We start from the raw sequence: 27,343 nt of genomic DNA on the forward strand, positions 1-27,343 counted from the left end.
GCATTTTTCAAGCAGACTATTTACATTGTCCCCATCTGGTAAGGAATTTAGACATATCAAGGTGATTTGTTATTTTTTGTATCAAAAACTTCATTTATACAGGATGATACATATTCAGAGCCAGGAACAGAATGTGGGTCCAAAAGCACTGAATGTGACCTGGCCAAATGCAAATGCAATAAAAATTAACTAGTTAGTACCTTAGCAAATGCCCTTTTTTCTCCAGATGGCCAGGACAATGTCCTGACACTGATGATGGGACCATATTTGCTACTTTCCTCTCCCGTAAGAGAGGAAAAGCCAGTACTGACACAGGCTAAAACTACACATTTCCCAAAAACATGAAGGCTACTTTGTTTGCACTGTTTGATGGCACTGACTCGAAAATAAAAATTATCCAAGGTTAATTTAGGGAAAAGGTAGTAGAAATATTGTCATTATACGTTAATATTGCATGCGTTTCCATACATTACCTTTGGAGCTCACAGTAAATGGGTAAGACTGAGGTATGGCAGAGAAAAGAGAAGGCCATAGTTGGTATTGCATAAGCACTCTAAAATAGAAGAAAAAAATCTTTCATGCTATTTGTTATTACAGACGGTTAGAAAATTATCTGGATGAATTTCAAATTCAGTTCAACGCCTTGGAAGTCAGTGGAAATCTTTCCATGTTAATGCTTCAAGACACATATCCACAACACAGAATGGCACCTCTGAATCGTTCCACAAAACCGTACCTTTTCAACTAGTATCTCCTCATGTGGTGGACAAAGCTTAGTACGTCATGAGCAAGAGAGGTCATGCTGTCTATGACCTAACTGAATGACTCTTTTTAGCTATAGTGAGGCTGAGCACCTAAGTAGAAAGAGTAGGATTTGCCTCAAAGTCAATAGGTCATTCATGAAATTTTCTAAGGTAATAAAATTCTAATATCCATAGCCAAATTACTGATTCCCTTACCCTGACTTAACTATTTTCGTATTAGTTCTTCACAAAAATTTGGATATAACAGCCAGAAAAACATACCATGCTCTGGCATCTAGAGTTTTAAGAGAGTTACATAATTAAAGCTGTAGTCACTCAATTAGTGGTTTATCTTTCCAAAAACTTGTCCTAGAAGAGATGAATCATCTGCTATAGCTTATTTCAATTCCCAAGTAGGAATAAGCTAAACTATAACAAACATTTTTAAACTGACCTAATCAGGGCCAGTAAAACTACGCAACTTTCAATTGATTAAGCTAAAATGGCAAAACATAGTGAAGATAACTCCCAAGACTCTTCAAAGCACAAAAGGTCAAACAAAAGGCCGTAATCTCACAGTAGATGTTTCTGGTCAAAGTAAAATTTCTTCTTTGATCTACCAGTTAACAGTTGCCTTATGTTTGCATTGTCCAAGATTTTTTCTTTTCTTTTTCTTTTTTTGGCGGGGGCAAGGCAGAGGAAGTTCAGATTTTGCATTCTTTCAGACAAATGCAACCGACTGTGTCCCTCTCAAATTCTAGTATGCTACAGGCCTATCCCAAATTATTCTTCCCTTTATCCCTTCCTTTTCATCCCACAGAGACTACTACGTTCTACATGATATTTCCTTTCCTACATGCCTTGATGAGTGGTGACATGATTTAAATGCCACATTAATTATCCGATACCAGATCTGGTATCCAATGCAATGCACAAGATTGTGTTAGACCTGAAGAATTAGCTTCAGGTGAGAAAATACTAAGGTTAGGCCCAGACAGTTTAAGGAAATCTGTTCTACCTTGCAAGGAACAGAAAGGGCACATACAATCAAGTGGCACTGACTTCCAGCTCAGGGCATATTAAGTTGGCTGCTAGCGGTCACCTGACTGCACCATGAGGCTGACCACCACAGCATCTGTTATACTTAACACTGGTCGTATCTGCAAAATGTTTTCATAAATGCTAACTGTGACACCTGACCTTTCTATAAAAAAGAAAGAGTGAGACTGGATAGCAACTGGGAACAGGCATAGGAAATTCTTCAGTAGCCTATAATTAGTTATATGGAAGAATAACCTGGATAAGGTTTAAACCCCAGTTCTTTAAGAACAACGCCCCTTAGGTAGCCTATTGTTAATGGAGAATATTACCTCTTTTGAAAGATGAAAGAGCTTTGCTTTACACTCCCCAGTAGAATTTGAAATCTGTAAAACAAAAAATGACAAAATGAAAGAATGACCACAAACCACAGCCACGAAACTTTTTATAGTTTCTAGATAATAAAACCACGATGACTGAGAAGCATTTTAAATTACAAGTAATTCTGAAAGTGTTAACGTAGAAAGCATTACACATATTAATAAAATTAGAAGAGCTTCAAAACAGCAAGCACTTTACCTGTAAGTTCTCTACTGCACTGTTTAGAGGTAGAGGACAAGGGATGGACCATTTTTTAATTATAACCTGTCAAGACAACATATTTAATGTATAAGCGATATCCTAAAAATGAGGTTTACATGCACACATAGCTAAAATATCAGACCTGGTATACAAAGCAAGGAGCTGTATCCACCGTAAACTACTTCGCTCGACCGCTAGATAGCTAGGCCATAAGAAGGAGGACTTGACAGAAACGCTTGGTCGGTGCCGTTCCACGCAGCTGCTTGCCATGCACAGCTGGCAGCCGTATGGCTTGCCTAGGCGGAGGTGGAGTACTGAAACGAGGTCTGACACGAACTGTAACACAACCAGTACTCCGCACTCACTCTCTCTGTGCTTTTTCCACGCTAGCTGCCTCCCATACAGAATAGCTGCTCTGTGTTAGCTATCCCAGGCTCTTTTCTAAGTAGACAAGCCCTTAACAGAGATAGAGCAGAGCCTAGGGCTAATCTTAAAAGGCAGAAACATATGGTTTGGACTAGAAAGCAGAGGAAAAACAATAAATGCAATTATTGTCCCAGAATGTCACTGGGGCTTTATCTACACCCTGCTGCTTTAGGGACCGCCAAGAAACAGGGCTGAAAATCAAAGGGAAATTAAAATAAGAAAGGTTACCGCCTCTTTCAGGAGTCCAGTTTAAAATGATAGTGGCATTGCTCTCCTTACCCTAATTAATTTCCTATTGTAGTTGCCTGGCTTTTTAGACGTTATAATACTTTTGAAGCCTGGAGCAAATAATTAAAAACTTTAATTAAAGACTCCAATTCATGAGAAGAATAACATGGTAGAGAGCTCTTCTTCTGTCTCCAGGAATCTACTGTTTGCTTTCCGCCAAGTGGCGTTTCCCAGAGAATAAGGATTAGATGCTCCCTCTCGTCACCAGTGCCAAGAGAAGCAAACAAATGCTACCTCCAGACAAAATACGGGGAAAGAAAACACTGGGTATGTGGCAATAATACATGTCTTAAATTCCATAACTTAGAAAAACAGCTCACAACAACTCAAGGTACAGAACTCGGGAGCAGCTTCCTCAAAAGTGGTCTGCGACCCTGAGAAAAATGATTATCAGTGGAAATGGGAAAACTCCAGCCACGTCTCTGACACTAAATAGGCCCTACTTTGCATCAGGAGATCTGTTCTTATCTGGTCATTGCTTGGCTAAACTGCCTCCCTCTGTGCAACGTAAACTGCGGCCTTATCTAAGCAAAGGTGTAAGAGGGGAGATGAAGATCTCAATACTATGGCAACAAACTCAACTGAAAAGCAAGCAGCAAGCAAGAATCATAGGATATGAGAGGGGAGACCAGAGCAGCCTGAACAGTACACTGTAGAAGACTATAAGCAGCCAGGGAGAGAGATATACGATGTTCTAAGATGGTGGTTCTCAAAAAAATCTGAAAAGTACAAAAGCAAGGGGAAAAAAGTTCTTCCTCAGGAAGGCTCAGAACGTACTAAAAGTAGAAAAACGCAAGAAATCCCCCCCCCAAAAAAAAAAAAAAAAAAGTCAATTTGGCTTTGCTGTCCTTTCCCATGAATTATGTCCTCTCTAGCCGCCACGTCAACAGTGTAACATTTTGAGTAAGCCAACGGGAGAGGAAGGTAAGGACCAAACACTCAAACCTGATTTGGGCCTGTACGCATGCATCCACATGGCCACCTCTGCTTTACCTCTTCCCTTCCTACTATGCAGCAATAGGCACCTATGAGCTGAGCTATAGATGCAAACTGTTGCTGCTGTGGGACCACAACCACAGATACATGGCTGTGCTACCTCTTCGCAGGCAGCCCAAGCTTGCTAGTTAGCTGAAGACATCTGCGAGGCCAAGCTACAAGGCAAAGCATTTTTTCTAGGCTATCTCTGTGTATGCAAAAGGCGACGAGACAGGGAAACTAAAGGAGAGGCTTTGGAGGCTCCAAGGTAAAAGGCTTTGTGGGAGCTCCGGAGGCTTCCTAGGCAATGAAAAGGTGCGTGAAGATAAAGCGCAGGTTTTGGGGAAGGTAAACCGTGCTTGGGATTTAGGAGGGTGGGGGTGGAAGAGAGGGACTAGAGTTTCCTGCAAGCTAAAGAGCGAAGGCAGGCGTATGTATAAACAATGTAGTGGGCAGGGGGGCAACAAAAGACAAACCTGAAAAGCTGAAGAATATCCTTTCACAATGAAACGGATACAGATTCAGAAAAAAAAAAAAAAAAGAGAGAAAATGAAAGATGAGAAAAGAAAAAGCACTAGATGTACTTAAGATCCATACTTTTATTTGCCTACCTGCTTAATTATTCAAATCTGTTTGGGTTCCTGGTTACACTGTCGAGTACATTTGTACAGAGGTCACCAACAGGAAGAGATTTTTAAATTGGCAACCGCCACATTAGCTAAGCAGTCATGCAGACAGCAGAGACAACCTTCCTCCAGAACCTTAAACCCATTTTGCATAAACGCTGTCTTTTGAGTATAACAAACATTTGGTTTTAAGTGAAAAAAAAAAAAAACCCTAAAACCCAAACATAAGTTCCAATGTAAATAGGGTATATTCAACCCACACCAAAAACACTGCTAAAAAATAAAGTCAGAGGTCTCAAGATGTTCTCGCGTTCCCACTGATGTTGCTTTTTCATATCCTGCAGTGGGAAAGCAGGAACCCCTCGCCTTCTAGCCGTACGGACAGCGCTCAGCTAAGAGGGGCTCTCTATGCTTAACATCAGCATTACGTGTGGCAGCTTCCTAATCTGCACCAGCACATTCTGCTCCTGGAGCATAAAGAAAGAGATTCAGCAAAACGCTGCCAGGAATCATTAACACCCATGTTGAACAAGCTACCAACAGGGATGCGCCCACCAAAAAAAAAAAAAAATCTACCTTTACTCTTCACCAATATTCAATATAGCAAGAGGGGAGATAAAAATAAAAAAAAAGCAACAAACACATTTAATCTCTCTTCATACAGGATTCAAGTCAGGGAAAAGCAATCAGGAACAAACAAAAGCGCTTCAGGACTTCACAGAGTCTGGCTCTGAATTACTAGTTGTATACATACGCATGCTTTCGCCTCCATCTTAGGGTTTCCATTTTTTTTTCCAAGCGAAGACAATAACCAGTATCTTACCTTTCCAGGAAGAGACACTGAAGTACAGACAGGAGATACGTGACCTGTCACAGTCCCTCAGCAAGGGGCAGAGAGAACAAAGAGGAGTCTCTAGACTTTGCGCTCAGCGCACTCACGGGACCATACTGACCGAGACATATGCTGTCTATTGTACCTACTTTTCTGCAGGCAGTACTAAAATTGTGGCTTGCTGGCACAAAGCTGAACAGATGGTATGCACTTGAAAATGCACAGAATTACTGTATATGCAAAATATAATTGTATTACTTCCATATGACTAACAGAGTTCTCCTCTGGAACAAATTAAAACCTATCTGCCGTACAGAAATTAACAGTGTGCAAACTAAAACACCATTTCAACAGTGCGTATCACCCATTTCAAAGCAATTAGATATGAAAATGAAAATGCATTTAATGCCTTTTAGTTTCAGCACCTAAACAAGTCAGAGAAGATATGTGGTAGAAAGCATTAGCTTTCTTTAAACATCCATAATGGATTTTAAAAGCTTTGACCTCAATAAGATTTCCTTTGGCTCCTTCTTTGTCCCTTAACGACAAAAAATAAGCATATAAATTTTATAATTTCATAGTAAATCTAGTAGTCTGTGCACTCCTTAATTAACTCTTTCTACCACTGTTTTTTGCTACAGAGAATCAGAACTAAACTCTACGTCCAAACATCTTACAGCTCGATACGTCCGTGCGCGAGTCTCGCTTACACGCTTGCCTTTTCTGAGCCCAATACTATTTCCGAACACATACACCCATTACAACAGCTTGCTTCAGAGACGTGTACGTACTTCCATCGAAATCTAGGAACTGAACTTATTTTAAAACTGTTGCACTTAGCTTCAGGCTGAGACCTACTTAAGCATTATAGCTAGTCTTTTTTTTTTTTTTTTTAAATAGGATAAAATTTAGGAGAGAGGTCAAAAGTTAAGGTAATTCATAAATATTACAAACAAATTTCCATTAGCTCTGGAGAGGCTGTTGCTGTTTCTCAGTGCTACGCGGAGGAAGAATACTGCCCGAGGTCCTACAAACAGCACAACTCTCAAGGGATACCCTAGGGAGATGTTTTGACAGCTTTGAAGTTTGGTTTTATCACATGGTTTAGTTCCTAATGGATTGCCTTGGTCTCCTGGATGGCATGTTTGTTCAACTTGCCTTCAACTCTGTTTATCCCTTTGTAAAACAGGTATTAAAGGCCAGAAAAAGTCAGAATGACAGGAGAGGGGGAACGTTTCTCCAGGCTCCCAAACTAGACTCTTTTTTTCTATACGCAGATGACAGAGTGCGAGTCGCTTGGCTGTACTACATGTTACACATGTGCATTAACATACTTCTTTCCTGGGAGGGGAAAAAAAAAAAAAAAAAAAAGGCAACTTAAAGGCACATTTTCCCTCTTAGATCTGCCTAGCAGGTCTCACTTCTGATGTTTGGAAACATCTACCTCACAGGGGCCTTGAGAGGGTGAATATCAGGGTCACAAACGCCCATATGGCTTAGAGAAAAGAACTTTTCCTTTCGGCGCGAAAAAAGAATAAGGTCATTGACATATTAATGAATCTTGTAAACTGCCTTAATAACGTTCTAGTTTTCTTTGCCTTTTTTTGAACTCTGTCACTCCATCGTACATGTAAATTTAATTTATTTGGCATATATTACATTTTCTTCTGCACCAGTTACAGTAAGTAACAGTTAGAAGCTAAGAAAACAGAATTCCATTCCATTAGTAGTAGGGAAACAAAAGTAGACGTGCCAGTTCCCTTCACTGCACTGTCAGCAAAACAAAAATACTGCTACGTTTACCAGTCCAAAATATAATTATTTTAAATCTTTTCACATGCTCAAAAGCTCATACACATTTTCACGCTCAGCAGAATAAATGCGATTTGTCCAAGCAAGCATACACGGAACGCAAAGAAAATTCTGACTTTTACATTCAACGTACGGGGGGGGGGGAGGGAAAGACAATTCATTTCCAAACAGGCTTATGAAAACATTTAAACAATAAGACAAAAGCAGATAAGCTGTGTGCTGATTTTTAACTTACCACAAGAGCAAAGTACACCATAAAGAAAAATGATAAACTACTTGTGTAGCCAAGAAAGCCTGTAAAATAACAGTAAAAATAAAAGAGAATTTATAAGGAAAGTGATCCTAATGTACAGCTAAAGCTTTACATTTTAGGCATGTTTTCTATTACAGTGCTCAGTATCTGGGGCTTAGGACTCAGAATAACAACATTCCAACTGCCTGTCACAGATCATTTATGTAGTTTTGTAGGGCAGAATTAGAACTGGCTTACCACTAATGGCATGCTGTAAGTAAATGCAGCTCTTTAATGTTCTGCTGTAAAGATTTTATTTTAGTATTGCAGACAAAATACTACTGCAACCCAAGTAATAGGTTAACTAGGCAGGGCTGGAAGGCAGAACATGCTGCAACAACTTACGCAGTCCCCACCAACGCCAGCCCCCTGCCAGCGAAAATAAATAAATAACCCATTAAGGTTTTAAAGTCTTCAATTGTAATTACTACTAAAATAGAATAATACTCGCTTCTCTCCTGTAATTACTCACCAATTTTAGGAAGAAGTGCAAGAGGAAAAACAACGCAGACCGAAGTAATCAGTAGCAGCAGTCTCCCATCGAGGTACCAAGACCTGTCGGAAAAGCTACTCATGATTGGAATAAAGTTCAGGAGTCCTAAAGAAAGTATGTTCTCCTTTAAAACTGAGATCTTGGACAAACAACCAGTAGGACAAGAACAACAACAAATAAATTTCCAGTCTCACATGCTCTTTATATGGGTTTGTATTCTCCGTTTTTGTATCGTGACACTAAAACAGAGCTCGCAGCTAACGAGGAAGCAGAGCCCGGTCCCGTCACGAACCAGCACCGCAAGCCATCTTCCACAGACAAACCATCAGAGGGCTGATTTGCGTGAAGCTATTTCTCAACAGCACACTATGCAAATCCCTCCCTGCCTTTATTCAAAGCAACGATCAGAGGGCAAGGATATTTAAAACTCTACAGATTTCTTACAGAAGTGCTTGTAGGGCACGCTACATCTGCCTTGAACTGGGTTACTCTCTCCAAGTTGCGCGTTTACATGACGGGAAGAAACAGCAATTTTAATTCCCACTGGCTGCAGAACCTCCCCCCAACACTTATTTCTACCTGACCACAGAATAGTTCCTCACAGTTTTCAAGAGGCGTGAAGTGGAAAGCTAAGCTACCCAAAAGTCGACCTATTTCTTCTAAAACTCAGTTATGATTTCTAATCATCCTAACTTTCACCTCTGCCCAAGTTTCATTATACCTAACATCACTGGGTCCTAATAGCAGAAGAAGAAATCAAGTAAATCAACTTCAGGTGATTCAAAATGGTATTTTTGCTTATGAAATAAGAAAGATCAGGAATAAATAGGTTTTTTATTTTTAATTTTGCACAAAGTGATTACTCATTCTTGTTATGTATACACACACACAAGAATTACAAGGCAAAAAAAACAGAATGACAATGAAATATGCTAATAATATTTATACAAAAAAATATATATAGCTCGCCAATGCTTTTTTTTATATGAAGTCTTAATGCAGTTATAGTCTATTCAAAGTGTCAAAATCTCATCCTCAGACAGAGGAAAGTACAGACCTAGAAGTTGTTAAGAAACAGAAACATCTTGAGGGTGGCTCCCCCAGCTTGGTAATAACCATATCCTGTACTGATAAACATCTTGCACATCAGCCTCCGACTTTACTACCTATAAACACCTTGGCCTTTGACCCTCAAGTTTACTTAGTCCAGGATATGGTTAGCACCTAATAAACAGGCAGCACCTCAAGTTATCATAAGAAAAGTAGCCTAACACCTGCGTTAAAGAAAAATCCCCTCATGCACTTATTAACTACTATCATACATATGGAGCAAACACTTGTGGCCACTTGTTTAAAAAAAAATATGCAATATAAATGAATACAGAAATTTCAAGGCTGAAGGCATCTTTGATCTAGCAAGATCAAAATGTCCCTTAAATGGCAACCTCTATATGAAAAAATTTCTCAAAACACATCACCCTTCAAAAAAGGTACCGCTAGCCTAGGTCTGCTACTGCTTCAGGTAAAAAGCAACTTCAGCAGGATAAGCTGTTTGCTGTAGTATTGTTAATGTCACTTCATCCTACCCAGTCCAGACCTCCAGCTATAAAAGTAGAAGCAAAAGGCATTTCACATTTATAGATCTTCTCTTAAGGAAGATTTTAACAATTATGTTAACTTTTACGCTACGGAGTTCACATTTGCAAAGCATATCTTGCTATATTTGATGTTCGTGTATTTTTACATTGGTTTTTTTCTTTCTCTCTTTCCTTCACGGTAGATGTTAGCATCAGAAGCAACAGGAGAGCATGCAAATACATAAAGAACGCTGCACTCTGTGTGATATTAGCTAAAATGCCTCAGATATTTAGATATGGGACCTGTACTTTAAGTCATCTGATTCTGTCTAAGCATGCAGAAAATCCATAGTTTCCATCTCATGAGTGCAGCAGGTCAGAAGAAATTTATTTTGGTTATTCTGTTTTAAGTGAAAAACAACCACTGGTGGGGGGAGAGGGAGACAAATTACAATGAGGGGAGGTGAAACAGGCGAAAAAATCATTTTGTGAACTGTTTAATTTTTGAATGTACAATTCTTTCATGTAAAAAGATCTCCAAAAAAAACCAAAACACTGCACCATCTACTGTTTATCAAAAAGCATGTCCATTTTTTCCCAAAATACTATTGTAAAAATACACTTACTTTTCAAAGGCAGTATAAATGTTTTTGCATTTCTCCTTTAAAATCAGTTTGATCTGCACATTTAATCAAAAGCGGTCCAAATATCAAATATGGAATATAAATCTTGGACTCTACTGACAATGCTTTGGCATGCAGACGTTCCTTGTCCCTCCCCCGTGTTTTAACCAAAAGCAGACATTTATAAATTGCTTTAATTTCATTCCTGAACGCAACAGGACAAGAGATTCATATGTTCTTAATTAGGATCTTACACTCAGTCCATATCAATTATATAACACACAAGCAAGACAACTTAATTGCATCAATCATATCCTCCTGACAGGGTCATTAAATGTTAACAGCGGGCTCACAAATTACAACTTTTTAACGCAATCCTCATTTGAAACTATGTTCATGTCATCAAAACTATGCAGAATTCTTGTCATGCAGACTGATACATCTCAGCTTGCAATTAACAACTGTTTATATTTAATGTTTTCATTTTTTAATGAAGACATGAGGATGTATTACACACTGGCTCTGATCCTTTCAAACACATGCGCACATGCTTACCTTTAGCTACAAAAATAATTCAATGTGCAGAACATTTGCTAAATGTATTTCATAAAAGTATGTTTGAGAACAACACATGTATGAAAAAATATTTTTTGCAGATAGCTTAACTGACAGTTTTGATATATTCTAACTACATTTTAAGATAAATTCTGCACCCGAATGAAAGCATATCAGATGCCATACTGACTTAACAAAAACAGAACAGTCGTACAACCACATCTGGAAACAAGCGGTCTAGTTAAAATAGTTCAATCAAACCAGTCAATACATGTCCTCTGCCTAAGTAAGTTGCTGCTTAGGTTTGATCTTAGATTACCTCTCTGTGTGGAATTATCTCCTGCAATTAAAAAGCTTTTTTACTAAAGAGCTAGTCTAACATCTGTGAAGAAATACATGGAAACAAAAGATTACGATCTATCATGGCACTTAATATGGCAAAATGTATGAAATATAGACGTGGACATACACAGCAAACCGGCTGTGTGCATGCACCTGGAATACTGCTTGACCACTGCATTTAAAATACTTGCTAAGGTCAAGAATGGAGGAATCAAATGGTGTCAGCTAAACATATTTCAACGGAAGAACTCCCAGTGACAGCGGTAGAAACAGGACCAGGCAGTGGCTGGCAATCAAATTACTACTTTTCAGCTGAGATGTGGTTAGTATTCCTACGAACAACTTCAGCTCTTTCTAAATGCAAGGCAACTGAACTTCAACCACATCTCTGAAACTTTAATTTCAGTTAAGGAAAACTGAAATTGGGGGGGGGGAGGAATAGTGCTAAGAGCACACTGAGACTCACCAGAATACCTGATCCGTTATCACCAGTTAAACCTCTGTAACCTGACCGCCTGTTCTCCAGTGTTCTCATTTGGAAACTCTGCATCAGGACCCTGATAAACAGTAAAATCTGGTGGGAGTACTATCAAATAGGTAGCTTAATATATTGGTTGTTTATACCATCTTTGTTAGACAGTATAACGCTTTGCCCAGTACCGCATACACGTGTTCGTAAGGTGGTCGGCCGTGCAAGTCCTGTCAGCACCTGGGACCTCCAGATTCTACCATTATATGAACGCTCATAACATGTTTATTTAGAAGATTAACATCTTTGTTGGGAAAAGTCACTTTGCATCAGCAGAGCTGATATTTAAAAGAAAAAACAGTATAAGTGATGCTATATGATAAATATGGGGACAGAGAAATTGGAAAACACACCCAGCAAATACAGCAGCGGGCTCAATGCCACTCTGTATGAAGAGAGGAGTTAGAGTCCAGTCTCCAAGGAGACGGTGTTAACATCCAAATGAAATGTGGATGACTACCACAGCTGGAAAAGATGCGTTAACAGACTAATAATGTCATATCACACAAAACATAATAGTTTTTAAAAGCCCTTACAAAATCTGTGCAAGGGCAAGGAGGGGAGAAAGGCAGAAAGTAAGATTCCCATCACCCTTCGTTTCCCAAAATTTTGGCTATAAACTAGAAAAACTGCAAAGGAAAAATATTAATTGAACTGAAGTATTAAAAAAAAAAAACAAAAACTAATGGCAAACTGAAAATTCACCTACAACGTTCACATGTTGCACAAGTATCACACACCCTCAGTTTCACCAAATTTCAATCCAGAGAACGTGCTTACAGTAGAGCTCAAAACATCTCATTACACGGCTGTTAAGATTGTGTTATGGCTGTTTTTTCAAAGACATACTGCTATCAATGACAGCAGCACTGTAATAAATTGAACAAGATACTTCAGTGCTGAAGCTGCAACATTTGTCTTAGCATAGGCACAGATTCCTTGCAACAGTTCTGGTAAAAATGTGAGGAATATACTCGTTACATACAGCTTTATAGCTCAATTGCAAAGAATAATTTCTTTACTGGGAGCCAAGTTAAGGAATTATAAACAAAGTCTGGAAACTTGGCATTTTTCCCAAGACAAGTCCAATTACTGGAGCAAGACAACAAAATATTTAAATTTGAATGCCTGCCGGTTTTTGTACTGTGGTTTTGAAATATGTGAAGTGATAACACGACAGCAGTTTAAATGTCTCCCCTCTTCTCCCTCCTGTCCCCTCCCTGATTCTCCTTTTAAATTTTTACAGCAGGGAGATTTCCTCAGTTTTGCCACTGATTTAAGGTCGTATGATGGGAAATTGCTCTGAGGAAAGAATCACGCTCTTGCGTGTGTTGCTGCAGAAGGCTCGCACACGCCAAATACGAACTCCTGTAAAGCACTAACTTTTTAGCACGTGAGATCTGAGGGAAGCACCAGCATCCATCTCCTTCAACAGTCCTGAACCACTTTCTTCCTCAAAACAAATACATAACATTTGAAGATTTTTTTTTTCCTTACCCACTCTCGTCGTCTCCACTTAAGAACCCCGCAACAGCACCAGGAAGTTCAGACTTAACAATTAAAAGATAAGATGACATAGCTGCAAACATAAGCAGAACAGATTTAGGAGGGGAATACTGGCATCTCTTGTTTTTAACAATTAGCAGGCATTAACCAGAGTGGTTATGAGGGGAACTTCACAGCTATTTAATAGTGACCATAGCATGAGAGACAGAACCTTTTCTTCCACATACTTCCTTTAAAAATAGCTGCCTAACCCTAAGTATTAGACTGATGTTAGCTAATGCCTCCAAAGAGACTGTTGTAACATGAGTCTTGAAACAAGGAAAACACAATACAAAGGACTAAAAGGCAAAACAATACAACATACAGGCCTGACTGATTACCTGGCAATATGGATGCGCGAGCTAGAGACAGACTACACAGCTGCAACACTTCTCCCCCTTCTTCTCTACCATTTATAAGATTAATGCTCACTGTCATTGCCAGTAATCATAAAAGTTGTTTCTATCAAAATAACACGTCTGATTTTTCTTAAAGACTCAACTTTTATGAATTGCTGTTGCACTAAATAAGAGTACGACAAATTTAAACACAAGCAAAGGACTTTGGAGGTTCCTTTTATTCTGCCAGGCGCGCCCTTCAGAAGGTGAGAGCGACATCAGTGACAGATCTCCGCATCTCGCCATAAGCTCACCACCAAGAAAATCCCAACCACAAAAATAAGCGCAAACTATATGGGAACTGCAAACCGGAAGAGAAATTCTGTTAGGTCTCATACGTGAAATTAAAGCATTTCTAATTCTGTTCAGGGACAAGCAATGACGCACACAAATAAATCCAAAAGCTACTTTCACTGTTATCGTTTTTCTCCTTCACCCTGTGAAAGGATCAAAGGCATTAATAAGTTGTTGGTTTTTTTTTTTTTTTTTTATTACAACAACTCATTAACCTGATACCTTCACATACTGTTCGTGTCACTTTGCTTCTTTTACATAAACAGCAAATATTTACGTATGATGTAAATACCAGTGGAGAATTACTCCAAACATCAAGTTTTACAAACAGCTTCAACAAATATCAAAGTCTACGTGGAACGGTATTTCCATCCTTTAGAAGCAAAACAATTTTAGAAATACCCTTACAAAAGTTCCGTTATATTTAAAGCTTGAAGAAAATTCATGTCTTGTATCCAAACTTTAATTTATTCTTCTGTATTTACTAATTTTTTAGAATTTTACTGTTCTACATTTATTATTTCAAAGAATTAGTAAACATTCATAAAGTAGGGCAGCAAACTTCTGCGAGCTGGTTTGAAGAGTTTTTTTTTTTTTAATGGAACATTTTGAGCCTTTCAAAATGTGTGGACTCAGACGCTGCCGTACTACTGCACTTAACGTTAAGTTTCGAAGAAAGGGAATGTGGTCTCTATAAACAAAGTGAATTGTTTTAATACAAAGTGACATCTACCTACAGCAAGGTTAAATTAAAAACATTTGTCAGGTCACTAAATAAGGAAATATTCACTTCTTTACAATTAAAAGCTCCATTTTTTCCAATCGTGAAGTATATTTCCCTGTTGATACGTAGCTGTTGCTCATGTCTGGTGAGATATTTATTGGGTGCCCTGATTTTACTCTCCTATCCGCACACGAATAGGGGAAGGTACGTTCACTCATACATATCCACACAGCACACACATTTCTAGATCACCAGAATTTATGTAAGAGAACTAATACCATTTCTCATGCTAAGCTATGGATGGATGCCCATTTCATCGCAAGCAAAGGCCAATTAAAAAACGAGTGGGAAAGGAGGAAAATTCAATTCCTCCATAGTATAAGTGAACTTTATTTATCCATTAGCCTTCTTATATTATGCAATTCTTTGTACACGTGCAGTTCAGAAATTTCACAACTTTGTCTCATTCAGAAAGTTTTTAAAATTATTCTTTTGCAGCCTCAGCTGCAGAAAGCTTCAAATTAATTTCAAGATCAGATTTCCTCCTAACATGCAATCTGCCACTCTTCTCTTGCATTCCTATTAGCCTCTGGCTAATCATTTGATCACTTATCCTTTGCTGTGTGCTTACTCTTTGTTTTTGAGACAGGAGTCCTATTTCACTGAATTTCACTCCTAAGTAAGGAACCAATCATGCACCAAGAAACTTGCACATGCTGAACATTTGTATGCATCTTTCTTCCCTTCTCTGTGCATATGGGAAACAATCTCACATAGTACAATCTTTTTTCTAGTTTGCATTCTCCCTTTTATTCTAGAAGATGAAGAAAATGAATAATAAATGCATTTTTTTTTAATATCCTGATGCTTAGAAGAGGCATGAATCTCTCACATTAACCTGTGCAGGACACCCATGCTGAATCAATAGTTTCAAGAAGTCAAATCCAGCTTTTTCTTCATTTACAAACACAGTTGTACTTCTCACGAAAAATAGCTCCTTGCAGTTTTACACAGTATGGAAGTAGTAAGAGACATTACCCACTGCAGGACTGAAAAATACTACAGAGTGAGTGAAGAACATCGTTTATTTTTTAAGCTGAAAACAAAATAGTGAAACGCCTTGAAAAAGGACACAAGAACCAAAAAGATTATTATCGCAAGTAGGAATAAAGTGCACACAGTATGACAGAGAAATAGCCACATGTGTCTGCTCTGGCTTCAAGTAAGACATTTTCCATAGCTTGATGCCTGGCATGACCAAAGGCACGCCAAGTTATACTGTGAAAACTGTCAGCTATCCTTAGAGGCCTTAATGTATAACGAAATGAAGAGCTTACGTAGTCACGAGGCTAAACTGTGACACAAGTGAACATAACAAAAAGTATACCTTGTGCTTTGATTTATTCCACTTGTGATATACTAACTTCCTCCACCATTTGGAAAGTAATTTTTTTAACATTTTAATGTCTAACTTTAAAGGCACCTTTTATCACATATGAAAGTTACACTAATGGCTGGTCATTTAGCTTTAGAAGTCAAGCATTCAAAAATATTAGCTCATGTCAAAAGTAACACTCCTTTTACCATCAAAGAATCACTTCCCTTGCACGCACGTAGTACGAGAAAGCAGGGAAGCACCATCTAGCAAGCTGTAGTAGGTAAGACAACGGAGCCTATTGTTCTTGCATCTCCACCCCATTCCTTAAATGCAAAAAGGATAATGCTCTCTTCATGCTGCCTTCTGCAATGAGTCACCTATCTTTAGTACTGAACAAGACAGGTTTCTTGCAGAACAAATGACACAGAATGACAAAATTTGAAGTTTTAGCAATACGCACATGCAACAAGTGTTCAACTGCAACTCCAGGAGCCACTTTAATATGGGAGTTTCCTAATTTTTAGGTCCTGACTTTGCATATTTAATGTTATTTTAAAGTAAGTTTCAGTAAGTACTAAGAACTGCTTGACGAAGAACTACGCAGGTCTGAACTTAATAGTCCTAGTCCCAGAAATGCCATAAAACAGTATTCAGCAGAAATCAAAGCAATGTTACTACTTAATTATTCAACAGGCTCAACCACTGTCTTGAAAGCAGCAAGGAATTACCTTCTTAAAATACAGACCATTTTACCATGTTCTGAAAACTTGATACTGGTTGTTTGACAGAAAAAAAAATGTTTTGTAAATGATAACATGGAGTACCGGCATCACACTTTAATTATTACGTTTTAAGCTCTTACGATCTCACCAGTTATGGCTCATTATAAACACACATGTATTATTCAGAATGTCCCTACTGTGCTATAATATTCTTTGACACTGACCATATGGGGCCATATCTGGAAAACTACTAGTTGCTAGAGAAAAGAGAAGCCAAGGTTATGTTTTTAAAATAGTCTCCAAAACCTTTTATCTTTTGAGGTAATCCAGGCTTAAACCAAACACCTGACTGGCTTCTTGGTTACCAGAACAGGAAGTGTAGATTTTCCTTAACATCCTACCCCAAAAAGAGTAGTTGCTGAAGCCCACAGCAATGATGCAAGAAAATATGTTTGTACATGAATTAAAGGTATATAATTAGGTATATAATTTATTCTTTCCTTAGAAAATGACTGGTCACAAATCCCTTCGAATCATTTCATCAAAAGGACTGAATCCAGATTTTCTAGCTAGTTGTTCCTGATCTTTTTGCCGATTTTAGCTGATCACATTAGATCAATATAAAGATGTCTTGCATTATTCAGCATCTTGCAGAAATGGAACCAAGCTGCCCTCCAAGCTTGACGTAGGAGAAGGTGGGAAAAACAGACCTTATGAATCCAACGACATCGGCTCTTCAACTTCTACTCAAAAAAGAGGGATGCTGACTTGGGAGTAGGGAGAAGGAGACAGAGCAGTCTTGGGCATGTGGCTGTGGGACATACCAGATAAGAAAGAAAGATTCCTCAAAACTATCTACGCATAATTAAGACAAATGAAAACGTTTACAACTCTATTACCCTCAGTGGAAGAATCCAGTCAATAAGATCCCTTTTTTTCCCCCAAATACTGAAAAGACTAGATTCTAAAAGATAGAAACAGTACTAGAATAAACACTACTGCCTACTGCACACTCCCGCTGAACTGAACTGGATCTTTCATAGCAACCTCAGTGACAAATCCATTTGGGCTTATGACTCTCTTTGTCGGTACGGAGGTAGTTTAAACTTGAATCTGGCCTGATCTAAAGAATGTGACAAAGTGAAAAATGAAAGCAGGGAAGGATTTCAAGAAGGAAAGTGAAACTGGGGGGTGGAATATTGGATTTCTGGCAAGGTCGTTTTTTCTGTCAAGAAATTAGACTGGGATACAAAGACGGGAAGCATTTCAGTATCTCATCTAGCTTCTAGTAAGTAATTCAAAACTGCCAAAACATCAGGAATGATGCATGGATGCCACTGAAAACCATCAACTATTTTGGCCCTCACATATGTCCTTAAGAGCCATGCTCGTTTGTTTTCATTTTGTAATGAAACCACCACATACAATTTTAAGGACTCCCCCAGTCACTTGATGTATTGGTTTTACATCTCCTCTTAGCAGAGGATTAAAAATTGACGAGATTTGGCGTCTTTCTTTTACACATGCAGACTGGCCTGCGTGAGAGGAGATGTAATGCTTGTTCATACGGGGAAGTTAGGACAACAGAAATAGGCTGTCAACTTCTTAACTATTTTTCACTTAATGGACACTCAGCCTGATGAATTTCCCCTCCCTTTCTTCCGTCTCCCTTTCAAGTTTAGCTTTCCTCTGAATTATTCTCGAACCTCTCTATGCTAAGCTGGAAAACAAACAAAAAAACCCCAAAATGATTCTTATTTCACAGAGGACACACAAGCAGAGATTTAGTTTGGTAAAACTTCATTAGTATAATTGTATTTGCATAAGTTATAGCATAAGTATTATTGAAATACTACCCACATAGCTCTTAATACATCCAATTCTGAAGCATATCTATAGACTTTTTTTTTTAAAGTAAGCTTAATATACTTTATAGCATCAAACCTTTCCAAAAACAATCCACTGCAATACAAAAATACAACATCACTGGTCATTAATTGTTAAATTAGCATGGGAGCTGACAAACCTGCCCTTAATTAAGGCACCTCTGCACTGGAAGTCCTCACTTTAAAACAGTAAGGATAATTAGGCTTTCAGGTCAAAAGCAAACTGCAATATGAAAACAAACATTCAAGTTTGCTTGAAAACAGGATTAGACTTTCCGTACCTAGTGGAAGCTCAGTAATTTCTTAAGGGATTAAGCATACAGTCATCAGCATATTACGCACTATGATTTATTCTTCCACGATTCGCACCGCTCACTTATTCCCAAAGGTTGTAGAATACTGCACTGTCATTAAAGACGGGTATCCCCCCCTCTCCGTTCTCTCAAAACACAAGCTACGTTTAAATTTGAGCCAGGCTTTGCAAACGCTTTTTGAAGTGCTGAAGCGCAGAATTAATTAGGGAACGCTGAAGAAAAGTAAAGCAGCCATTTGCAAAGTAGAAAAGCCTAATTAACTAGATAACAGAAGGTGCATTCGCTAAGGTATAAGAAAAAAAAAAACCACACACACACACATATATATATATATATATATATATATGTATTTGTAGAAGGGGCTTGCTGGTACAGCCGCAGCAGCTGAGCGCAGGCACACCGGGAGCACGCCTAGACCCGCAGGCACAGACCGGGGGAGCCCAGACGTCGCGGTGAAGCGCGCAGCCGCCCCGCAGGGCCCCGGCGCTCGGCGCGGCCGCCAGGTGGCGCTGCGAGCGCGCGGCTGCCGCCGCCGCCCGCTCCGCTCCGCTCCGCTCCCCGCCCGCCCCCAGCAGAGGGGCCTGTCCAGACAGAGGGACACATGCGTTTGTGTATATACAAACGTCTTATTTAAATATATATTTATACACACACATATATATGCCTATATATATATATATATATATATATATTTTTTTTTTTTTTTTAGGATGCATTTCCAATGGTTACCCTTCCCGGTTTGCTTCGGAAAACGTGCCAGATGTGAACTATCAGAATAGGGAACAAAACCAAAACAAACGCACCACCACCGAACGCGGCTGAAGAGAACAATCTCCTCTCACAACTCATTCCAGAGCATCTCTTCACTCCCTGCAGCACTCGGGCACACCGGATGGATAGCGTGAGGATAAAACAGCGCTCAAGGGCTACAGAAGGACCCCCCCCCCCCCCGCCCCGCACTTACAGTTACAAGGAAGGAAGTTTAGTAGCCTTCTGAGCGCAGGGTAGCTGCAGAACAGTGAAACAGAATCTGGGAGCAACAGCTACAGAAATTATGCATAATTAAACGGCATTTGCATTAGAAAGTTTACAGTTCTTTGTAAAACAAAGATAGTACTTTGATAGGTATCTGGCAAGCCTACTGAAGCTGCAGAGAAACTGCAAGGGTCATTTGGAAACAAGCCAAAAGAGGCAAGCTGCTCGCAGGGATCTTCAGCGAGGGAATTTCTGCGTGTGTCTCAGCCTACTGGAAAAGAACTGCAGAGGAGAAAGACTATTGCAAGAAATCCTTGTAGAGACCACCTATGCTATACGGCTGTACTGCACGTTCTACCTTTGCACTTAATCCCACTGCTAATAAATTTTAAATAATTAAATTCACGTTCTCAGCAGTTTCAGTTTACGTTTCTGTGCATCAAAACTACCAGGCCCTCTGTGGCCAGTCCTATCTCCCTACAGCAATGACCTTCAGCTAATACCAGTCTCCAGCCCGGAGAAGTATGCTGTAAAACTCTCCGCATACTTCCTGCTAGACCTCAAAGCTGAAGATTTGTTAGTGTTGGCAACAGATTGAGAGCTGCTCTTGTGCAATACTTTATTGTGTTTGTCTCCATTTTCCACAAGCCTTACTGAAATAATTATTTCTCCAACTTCATTACACGTGTTTGGAGATTCCTACCGACTCTCTCAGACACACTGGTGCAGACCGTCCTCATCTTCAGTCAGATGAGCAGACAGGACAATTCCAGGAGGAGAAATTCTCAGCTTCTTCCCCCTCCTTCAGAAAGGATCCACAACCCTCGCCGAACTTCCCTGACCGCCGGAGGGGGAAGGGCCACCGCTTGGCCCACGGTGCCTCATCCATCACTTCCTAGAAGCACAACACTATTAAAACAATAGCAGGGACTCTGTCCAATTCTGGTTGCTCCTGGGAAGGATTACATAAAAGAGCAAGGAGAGCCATGTCACTCTGTTTTTCATGGCAGCCTCCCCTGCTCCTTTTATGCCTCCAGACAGACAACTTCACCGAAGGCCCTCTCCCGACTTCAGGAGGCACGTGAAAAGATCAGAAATCCTTCAAGACCATCTTCTGCATGGCAGGCAAGAAACAGATGCTTGGAAGATTATTTCTTTAATGAACCTGGGGTGAAAGGAAAGGGATGGGAGGAGAGGATGAACAAAACTGTGGTCTGGTACTGTCCAGTTTGGGAACTTCCCTTTTAGTGTCCAATTTGCAACCTCACAGTCTCATTAACCCACTCTTACAAGGGAAAGTCAGTTCACGTAACTAATTACTAAATAATTAATTGCTAGTTGTTTAAAGGACTGCTGGATTGGGCCTAAATACTAACAGAACAATTAATTTTGACCATCCCATTCAACTTCTTGATTTCACTTTAACAAATATCTATATGGCAAGCATAAATACATACTGAGATAAGGAAAGCCAGATATATATTTTCACGGCTTTATTTTCAATATGTAATCACTACAAATTTTATAAAAATTCTTAGCGTAGAGTCTTTAAATCACAGTATTTTTTGGATGACCTTAATTTGTATTAATTTTGCAAAATCCAAATACATTATCTTGATGTAAACTCAGTTAACTCATTATATTTAAGTGCATTTCGGTACTTGATCGGTCTTACTTGATTAACCATAACACAGTGTCCCAACAGAAAATTAAAGAACTGCATGAAAACTGAGCAACCATGTTAGAGATGTAGATTAATTTTCCAACCAACATAGCCGGGACTCGACTTTCTTAAATTACTCTCTTAAGCCTCATCTACAAAAAAACAGTGGTATTTTAAGATTCATTCCAAATTTCACCAACTGGCCCTTTCCTGCTGCTGTACAGAAATTGACTTTTTTTTCTTTGGGTATCCTTGTTTTAGTAAAATCAACTCAATCTACACGAATCAGTCAGTGTGGGCAATTAGGATGTCAAACTCAAATTTGCACTTTGTTTTTTAAAAAGAAAAAAAAATATGATAGAAATGAGAGCATAACTATATTAAAAATTTTTATAAAAAGTTCTCTCCACTGCAAATGAATGCAAATCACATCCGTACTTTAATTATTTTTAGGGACTTTAAAAAAGCCTTGACTACATGCTGATAGTGACAATAGCTCTAGTAAAGTTGCTTATTTTAATCACAAACCACCATTCATTATCCCATATTCTCCAATCACTTTTGAAATAAAACACCATATGATGCAGTATACTCAGGTCTGATGATGGAGGAGGTAACAGAAAACAATTTTATTTTTAGCTGTACTCTGAAATTAAAGATGTCGACAAGGTCTGGAAGCCTGCCCAACAGGCACAGCACTACCGGTTCCTTCAAATGGACATAAAAACAAAAAGAGGGGAACATCTAAGTGCACTAAAGAGAAAGGGCAGAACCGGTTTTACACTTAATTCCAGCATGGCTCCCATTCAGAACAGACTACACTCCACAATTTCACCTCTCCCATTTAAAATACGTAGGAGGAACCAGAAAGACAAGAAGATTTCCTTTGTTCTACACGTTTCTTCAAGAGTCAAGGCTGGGTGAGAGATGAAGAGAGGGCTCTTCATCCCTCCTATATTAAGAGCCTGTTAGATTGGAGTAAAGTCATCTTCACGGATGACTCCTGACACAATGCTGCTCTGCTGACTTGGATTGCAGCATCACAGGACTCTGCCAAAGTGCAAAAGGCAGTTGTTAAGGAGAGAAATAACACAGCTGTGAGCTCTGTTCCCAAACAGAAATCTAAATGCTAAACAGAAGCTGTGACAGTTCCTTGACAATGATAGCACAAAATATCTTCTGCCTAGAGGAAGGTGCCAAGGAGGCTGCACTTGCAACGCATGTTTTCACAGATTACCCCTCCTGACAGACTAGGGCTTGTTTTGGTTTAGTAGCACCAATTGGTACAGAGAAGAAAAATCGTATTTCTCTTCTCAGTGTGTTTGAAACCGAGTGATCTTTGTAAACAAGTGAGTGTACAAAGTATATGAAACGCTACTGCTCTCTTACATGAAAGATATTGCCACTGGAACCAGAAGAAGCAGAACTGAGAGATTTGACAGCTCCCATCAAAATGAGGGCACCTGAAAATATTTGAAAGAAAAGTTTCAACTTGCAAAAATGACTTCTTGAATTAACTATCTGAATGGAAAACCACTGCTTGGCAAATCAGGCCCAGGTTGCTGGCAGATAAGTCCACTGCATAAGACTCAATAAGTCGTTTGATAACATCCAGCATGCAATAGTTTGGGCCTCTAGAATTACTGAACTGAATTTTATTCAAAATGACACACAGGGAAGGTTATGAACTGCTGTGAGGAAGAAATGAGAGTCATATTTCCTTTGACCACAGAATCTTGTACAGGATCCCAGAGTCTCCAGAACCTGTACTGTATATCCCCTCCTTGTCTAGCACTGTTTATTTAGAGGTCCACTCAAATGGGAAAGGAAATTAAAAAATTTGTTCATTACTACAGAACATTCTCTAAAACCTGTATGAATAAATAATCCTTAACCTTGGAATTAATATGTTCACTCCTGCCTGAAATTAATACTCAGGTTTTTATAGCCGTTTAAATTAAGTAGTCTTTATTACTGGAGCTTTTAATACAAGGCAGGATACTGGTTTCATCAGAAAAGCAGTTACCTGAGCTAGTTCTAGGTCCATATGCAGTGATAAACAGCAATAGTCATCGAATTGCCTAGACTTTACGGTCTCCATTCTAAAGGAGAGAACAGCAGAACTGGAATGCTGTTCACTGTCAGTGAACATCCGTATCTTCACTTCACCTTTTTTTCCTCTCTCCACATTCTGTTAAATGCTGTCCTCTTTTTGACACTCCTCTCTTTCTTGGGGGCACTGCTACTCAGTACATGTCAAGTGTGGGAACATATCTGAATAGGAATATAAATATTAGGTGATTATTTTAATGCAAAGACACCTAGTATTTTTTACTATGTTGTGCACCAAAGTAAAAATAAGAACAATACAACTGCACAGCCCAGCACATGACAACATAGATCATGAGTTCGCATGATGAAAGTCAACAAACCAAACAAAAACTCCACAAAAACAATAAGGAAGAGAACAAAAAGAAAAGAAAAAGGGGAAACCACCACTTATATAGTACAGTCAAAATGTCATGGCTAAGTAAACATGCAGTTGCTACACATCACTAAATTGCACGTGCAAGTTCCAAAGAGAAAAAAACAGAACAGAAGGTATGATAAAAAGCATCTACTAGATATGTATATGTATGGAAAAGCAGAAAGGAAACTGAGCAATGGAGATTATGCTTCCTCAGACCCTTCCAATCCGCAGTGCCAACTAAAATATGGGTGTGCTCCATACCACCTGATGCAGCACCCGGCACACAATCCACCCTCGCTCAGCTCCCCCTGAGCGTAGCACTTCAGCTAAGCACAGTCATATAAGCCTCTTCTTGAAGTTTCCTGTCCTTTTAAATCAAGTCTCTTCAGAATACTGTCTTTTATTTATTGCCTTTGGTGTTTGCAGAGTTTTGCAGACTGCGGAGACTGTACTCAGCTCAGAGTTAAAATTGAGTTAATGAAGCTGCTTACCTCCAATATTCTGGATAATTATTGTAGTTGCAACAAGAACCTATAAAAGAATTGATTTCTTTAGAAAGGGTAAGGATAACTAAAACTGTACGTCTACAGCAGTCATAAAATACGTATGTATCTTCTTAAACAGACCAGATGTAGAAGCGATAACTGGTATTGAAAAGGAAGGGCATCTTCTATTTAAAGAACACATGGAAACTAATGCAATGCAATTTAAAATGAATATAAAAGCAAAGAGCCTCCCTCAACATATTGCCTGCTCATTCTGACATGACAGACGAGTAGTTACACCATGAAGCCGGTCCTGCAAAACACTAGGTTTTAAATCTTTGAAAACATGTAAGTGCATTCTAATTGACGTCAGGCAAGCACGCATGAGGACAATCATTCACCTCGGAAGAGGCAATCAGACAGCAGAGATTTGTACAAGCTATTTCCTCACTCCAAAAAAATGAGTATTTTTAACTATCATGAATGCCTCTGCTCTAAGTTTATACACTAGATTCACAAATACCAACCAATAAAATTGTCTTTGTTCAAAGTAGACCGATACGGAAGCAGAAATGAACACGTGCCACTGAACGTTTGTCTGAATCCACAGAATTGTTAACTTTCAACCGAAAAACCCTTAGAAGTCAAGCGTCTAATGTTTTCCCACTGTTTTATTTTCTGTTCACTTCTGAAATAGCACCATCATCTAGAACAGCACAGTTATTCTTTTTTAACTCTGTTCCCCTTTCTCTAGTAGGGCCCTTCTACATGCGTGGTATGATAAGCCACCTTGGGGGGGGGGAAAAAAAAAAACTATAGTTAGGAGGAGAAAAATGAGCATATACTTTTAAATAAAACCTGAATGTAGACTTGCCAATTTTTCAACTAGTCAACTAGAATATAATTTTTAAACCATTAAGATAATATCAGATTGAAATGAATTAAAAATCATCTCCAAGTCACAAGTTTTTTCGTCCCCCAAATTAAAAAAAAGGGTAGTGCGTCATTTGCCATAGTTGGAAACAATTGCTTCACACCTTTGGAAAAGGAAAGTCACCAGTCTTCCAACAGCAGAAAAGCTCCATTCTCATAAATCACAGAAATACTTTTGACATGAAATAAACATAAGGCTGAACAACTACTCTATCTCAAGATACGTTCCTAGTAGTTTCCTGTCAACCCGGGATACCAGTCTGAGCAAGATCCTACAGGGGTCTGTTGTATTATTAGCAAATGACTTGGATGAGAGAAGAGTATTGCTTCAGCAACAACAACAACAACAATCTGTGGCTGACAAAGCTGAAGAGGGTTCAAGGACAAGATCAGAATTGCGAATGATTGCGATAAACTAGGAAAAAGTTTAAAAATCAAATACGTCAGTTAAAAGCAACGCATCCCAGAAGTAGAAAATAAACGTATGACTACAGTTATTAGACTACAAATAGAGAAAATGATCCGAGATAACAATCAGATAGCGTGAAGGAGCCACAGAAATGGCAAATCTTGTTTCGGGATGCAGTATCAGCCATGTTCCATTTAAAATATAAGTAATAACTGTATTTGTTGGCACTTGCAAGGCCTCAGCCAACATACTGTATTCAATTTTGCAGGCAAGTTTTAAAAAAGATGTATAAATATCAAGGACATTTCAAAAGACAAAGATAAGTGGTCTAAAAAACATGAGTTCATCAGGAAAGGTTGGTGAATTTCATTTACTATTTAATCAAAATAACAGGTTCCCAAACATACATATTCCAGTGATTGCTGCCCTCCATACACACTGAAAACAGACAACCAGATTGATTTTTAGCACAGATGATTTAAACGGAATACTACGAAAAAGCATACTAGGAAGAATAAATAATTACTGATGTTGACTACATCAGTAGCGAAATTGTGAAATCTCCTTCATTGAGGCTTTTAAAAAACAGATCAGGCAAACATCTGCCAAGAACTGTTTATGTATGTTTAACTGTGCTTCAGAGCAGAGGCAGTCTAGGTCACTTTGTAATATCTCCTTAAGCTCTATATTTCTATGGCTGTGGTTAACGTTCACAGAAGAGCTTGTGGTTAATGTACACAGAAGAGCTACTCTAAAAAATAATTTTGTTTCATACTTTGCTAATATCAAGATTTATTAACTCTTGAGGTTGATCACATCTTAACTGTGATCAATAAATATTGATCCTCACAGACTACACTCAGTATCTGCTTGTTAATGCTAATGGAAGTCTTATATACACCTAATCACTCAGACTTAATTCTCAGTTACATTAGAGGAGAAGAATCAGACTCTAGTCCGTTAAGCAGAACTCAAGAAAAAAAATTAACAGTAAGCCATTAAAATTGCACTTCTACATGGTAAAATCTGCTTTTAAAATCATTTAACTGAAATACAGAGCACATTACTCATAATATTAAATATGTAACATTATCACTACTAGTAGTTCCTACGTTCCTGGTATTACAATATCAGGAAACACAAATTCAGTGCACAACTCTAAAAAGTCATGGCTTGTATGTTGATTACTCCTATACCAAAAAAGTTCATGATTTCTTTTAAATGCAATGTTCACCCAATTTTTTTTTTTATTAAAATCAACATGCATTAAATGTAATCTTATTTATTCATATTGTAGAAACTAGACGAAAAGCAAATACTTATCTTAGATCTCTACTAAGTGCTAAAACACCAACAGTGAATCACTTTTAAGGGTCTCTTAACAGTTTACAGCAGTGACACAATGGGACCGTAA

The 27,343-nt window shown here is 38.7% G+C and overlaps 1 protein-coding gene across 3 annotated transcripts in view; it reads right to left on the reverse strand.

Annotated features, from left to right (window-relative positions):
• Nucleotides 1–27,343, reverse strand: part of SLC38A6 (solute carrier family 38 member 6) — a 48,083-nt gene that overhangs the window by 14,648 nt on the left and 6,092 nt on the right. For 2 of the 3 annotated variants that reach the window (XR_011141705.1, XM_068947367.1), the window contains exons 5-11: nucleotides 24,594–24,633; nucleotides 13,231–13,312; nucleotides 8,087–8,181; nucleotides 7,558–7,616; nucleotides 2,361–2,426; nucleotides 2,114–2,167; nucleotides 474–553 (exon numbers count right to left, since the gene is read on the reverse strand). Coding sequence is in view for 2 of the 3 variants with exons in the window: in XM_068947367.1 (XP_068803468.1) it covers nucleotides 474–553; nucleotides 2,114–2,167; nucleotides 2,361–2,426; nucleotides 7,558–7,616; nucleotides 8,087–8,181; nucleotides 13,231–13,312; nucleotides 24,594–24,633 (476 nt within the window). In the remaining variant the exon portion in view is untranslated. The remainder of the gene's footprint in view (nucleotides 1–473; nucleotides 554–2,113; nucleotides 2,168–2,360; nucleotides 2,427–7,557; nucleotides 7,617–8,086; nucleotides 8,182–13,230; nucleotides 13,313–24,593; nucleotides 24,634–27,343) is intronic. The other variant, XM_068947368.1, reaches the window with a different exon arrangement.

The sequence above is a fragment of the Struthio camelus genome, chromosome 5 (assembly GCF_040807025.1).
Source record: "Struthio camelus isolate bStrCam1 chromosome 5, bStrCam1.hap1, whole genome shotgun sequence".
Lineage (NCBI taxonomy): Eukaryota > Metazoa > Chordata > Aves > Struthioniformes > Struthionidae > Struthio > Struthio camelus.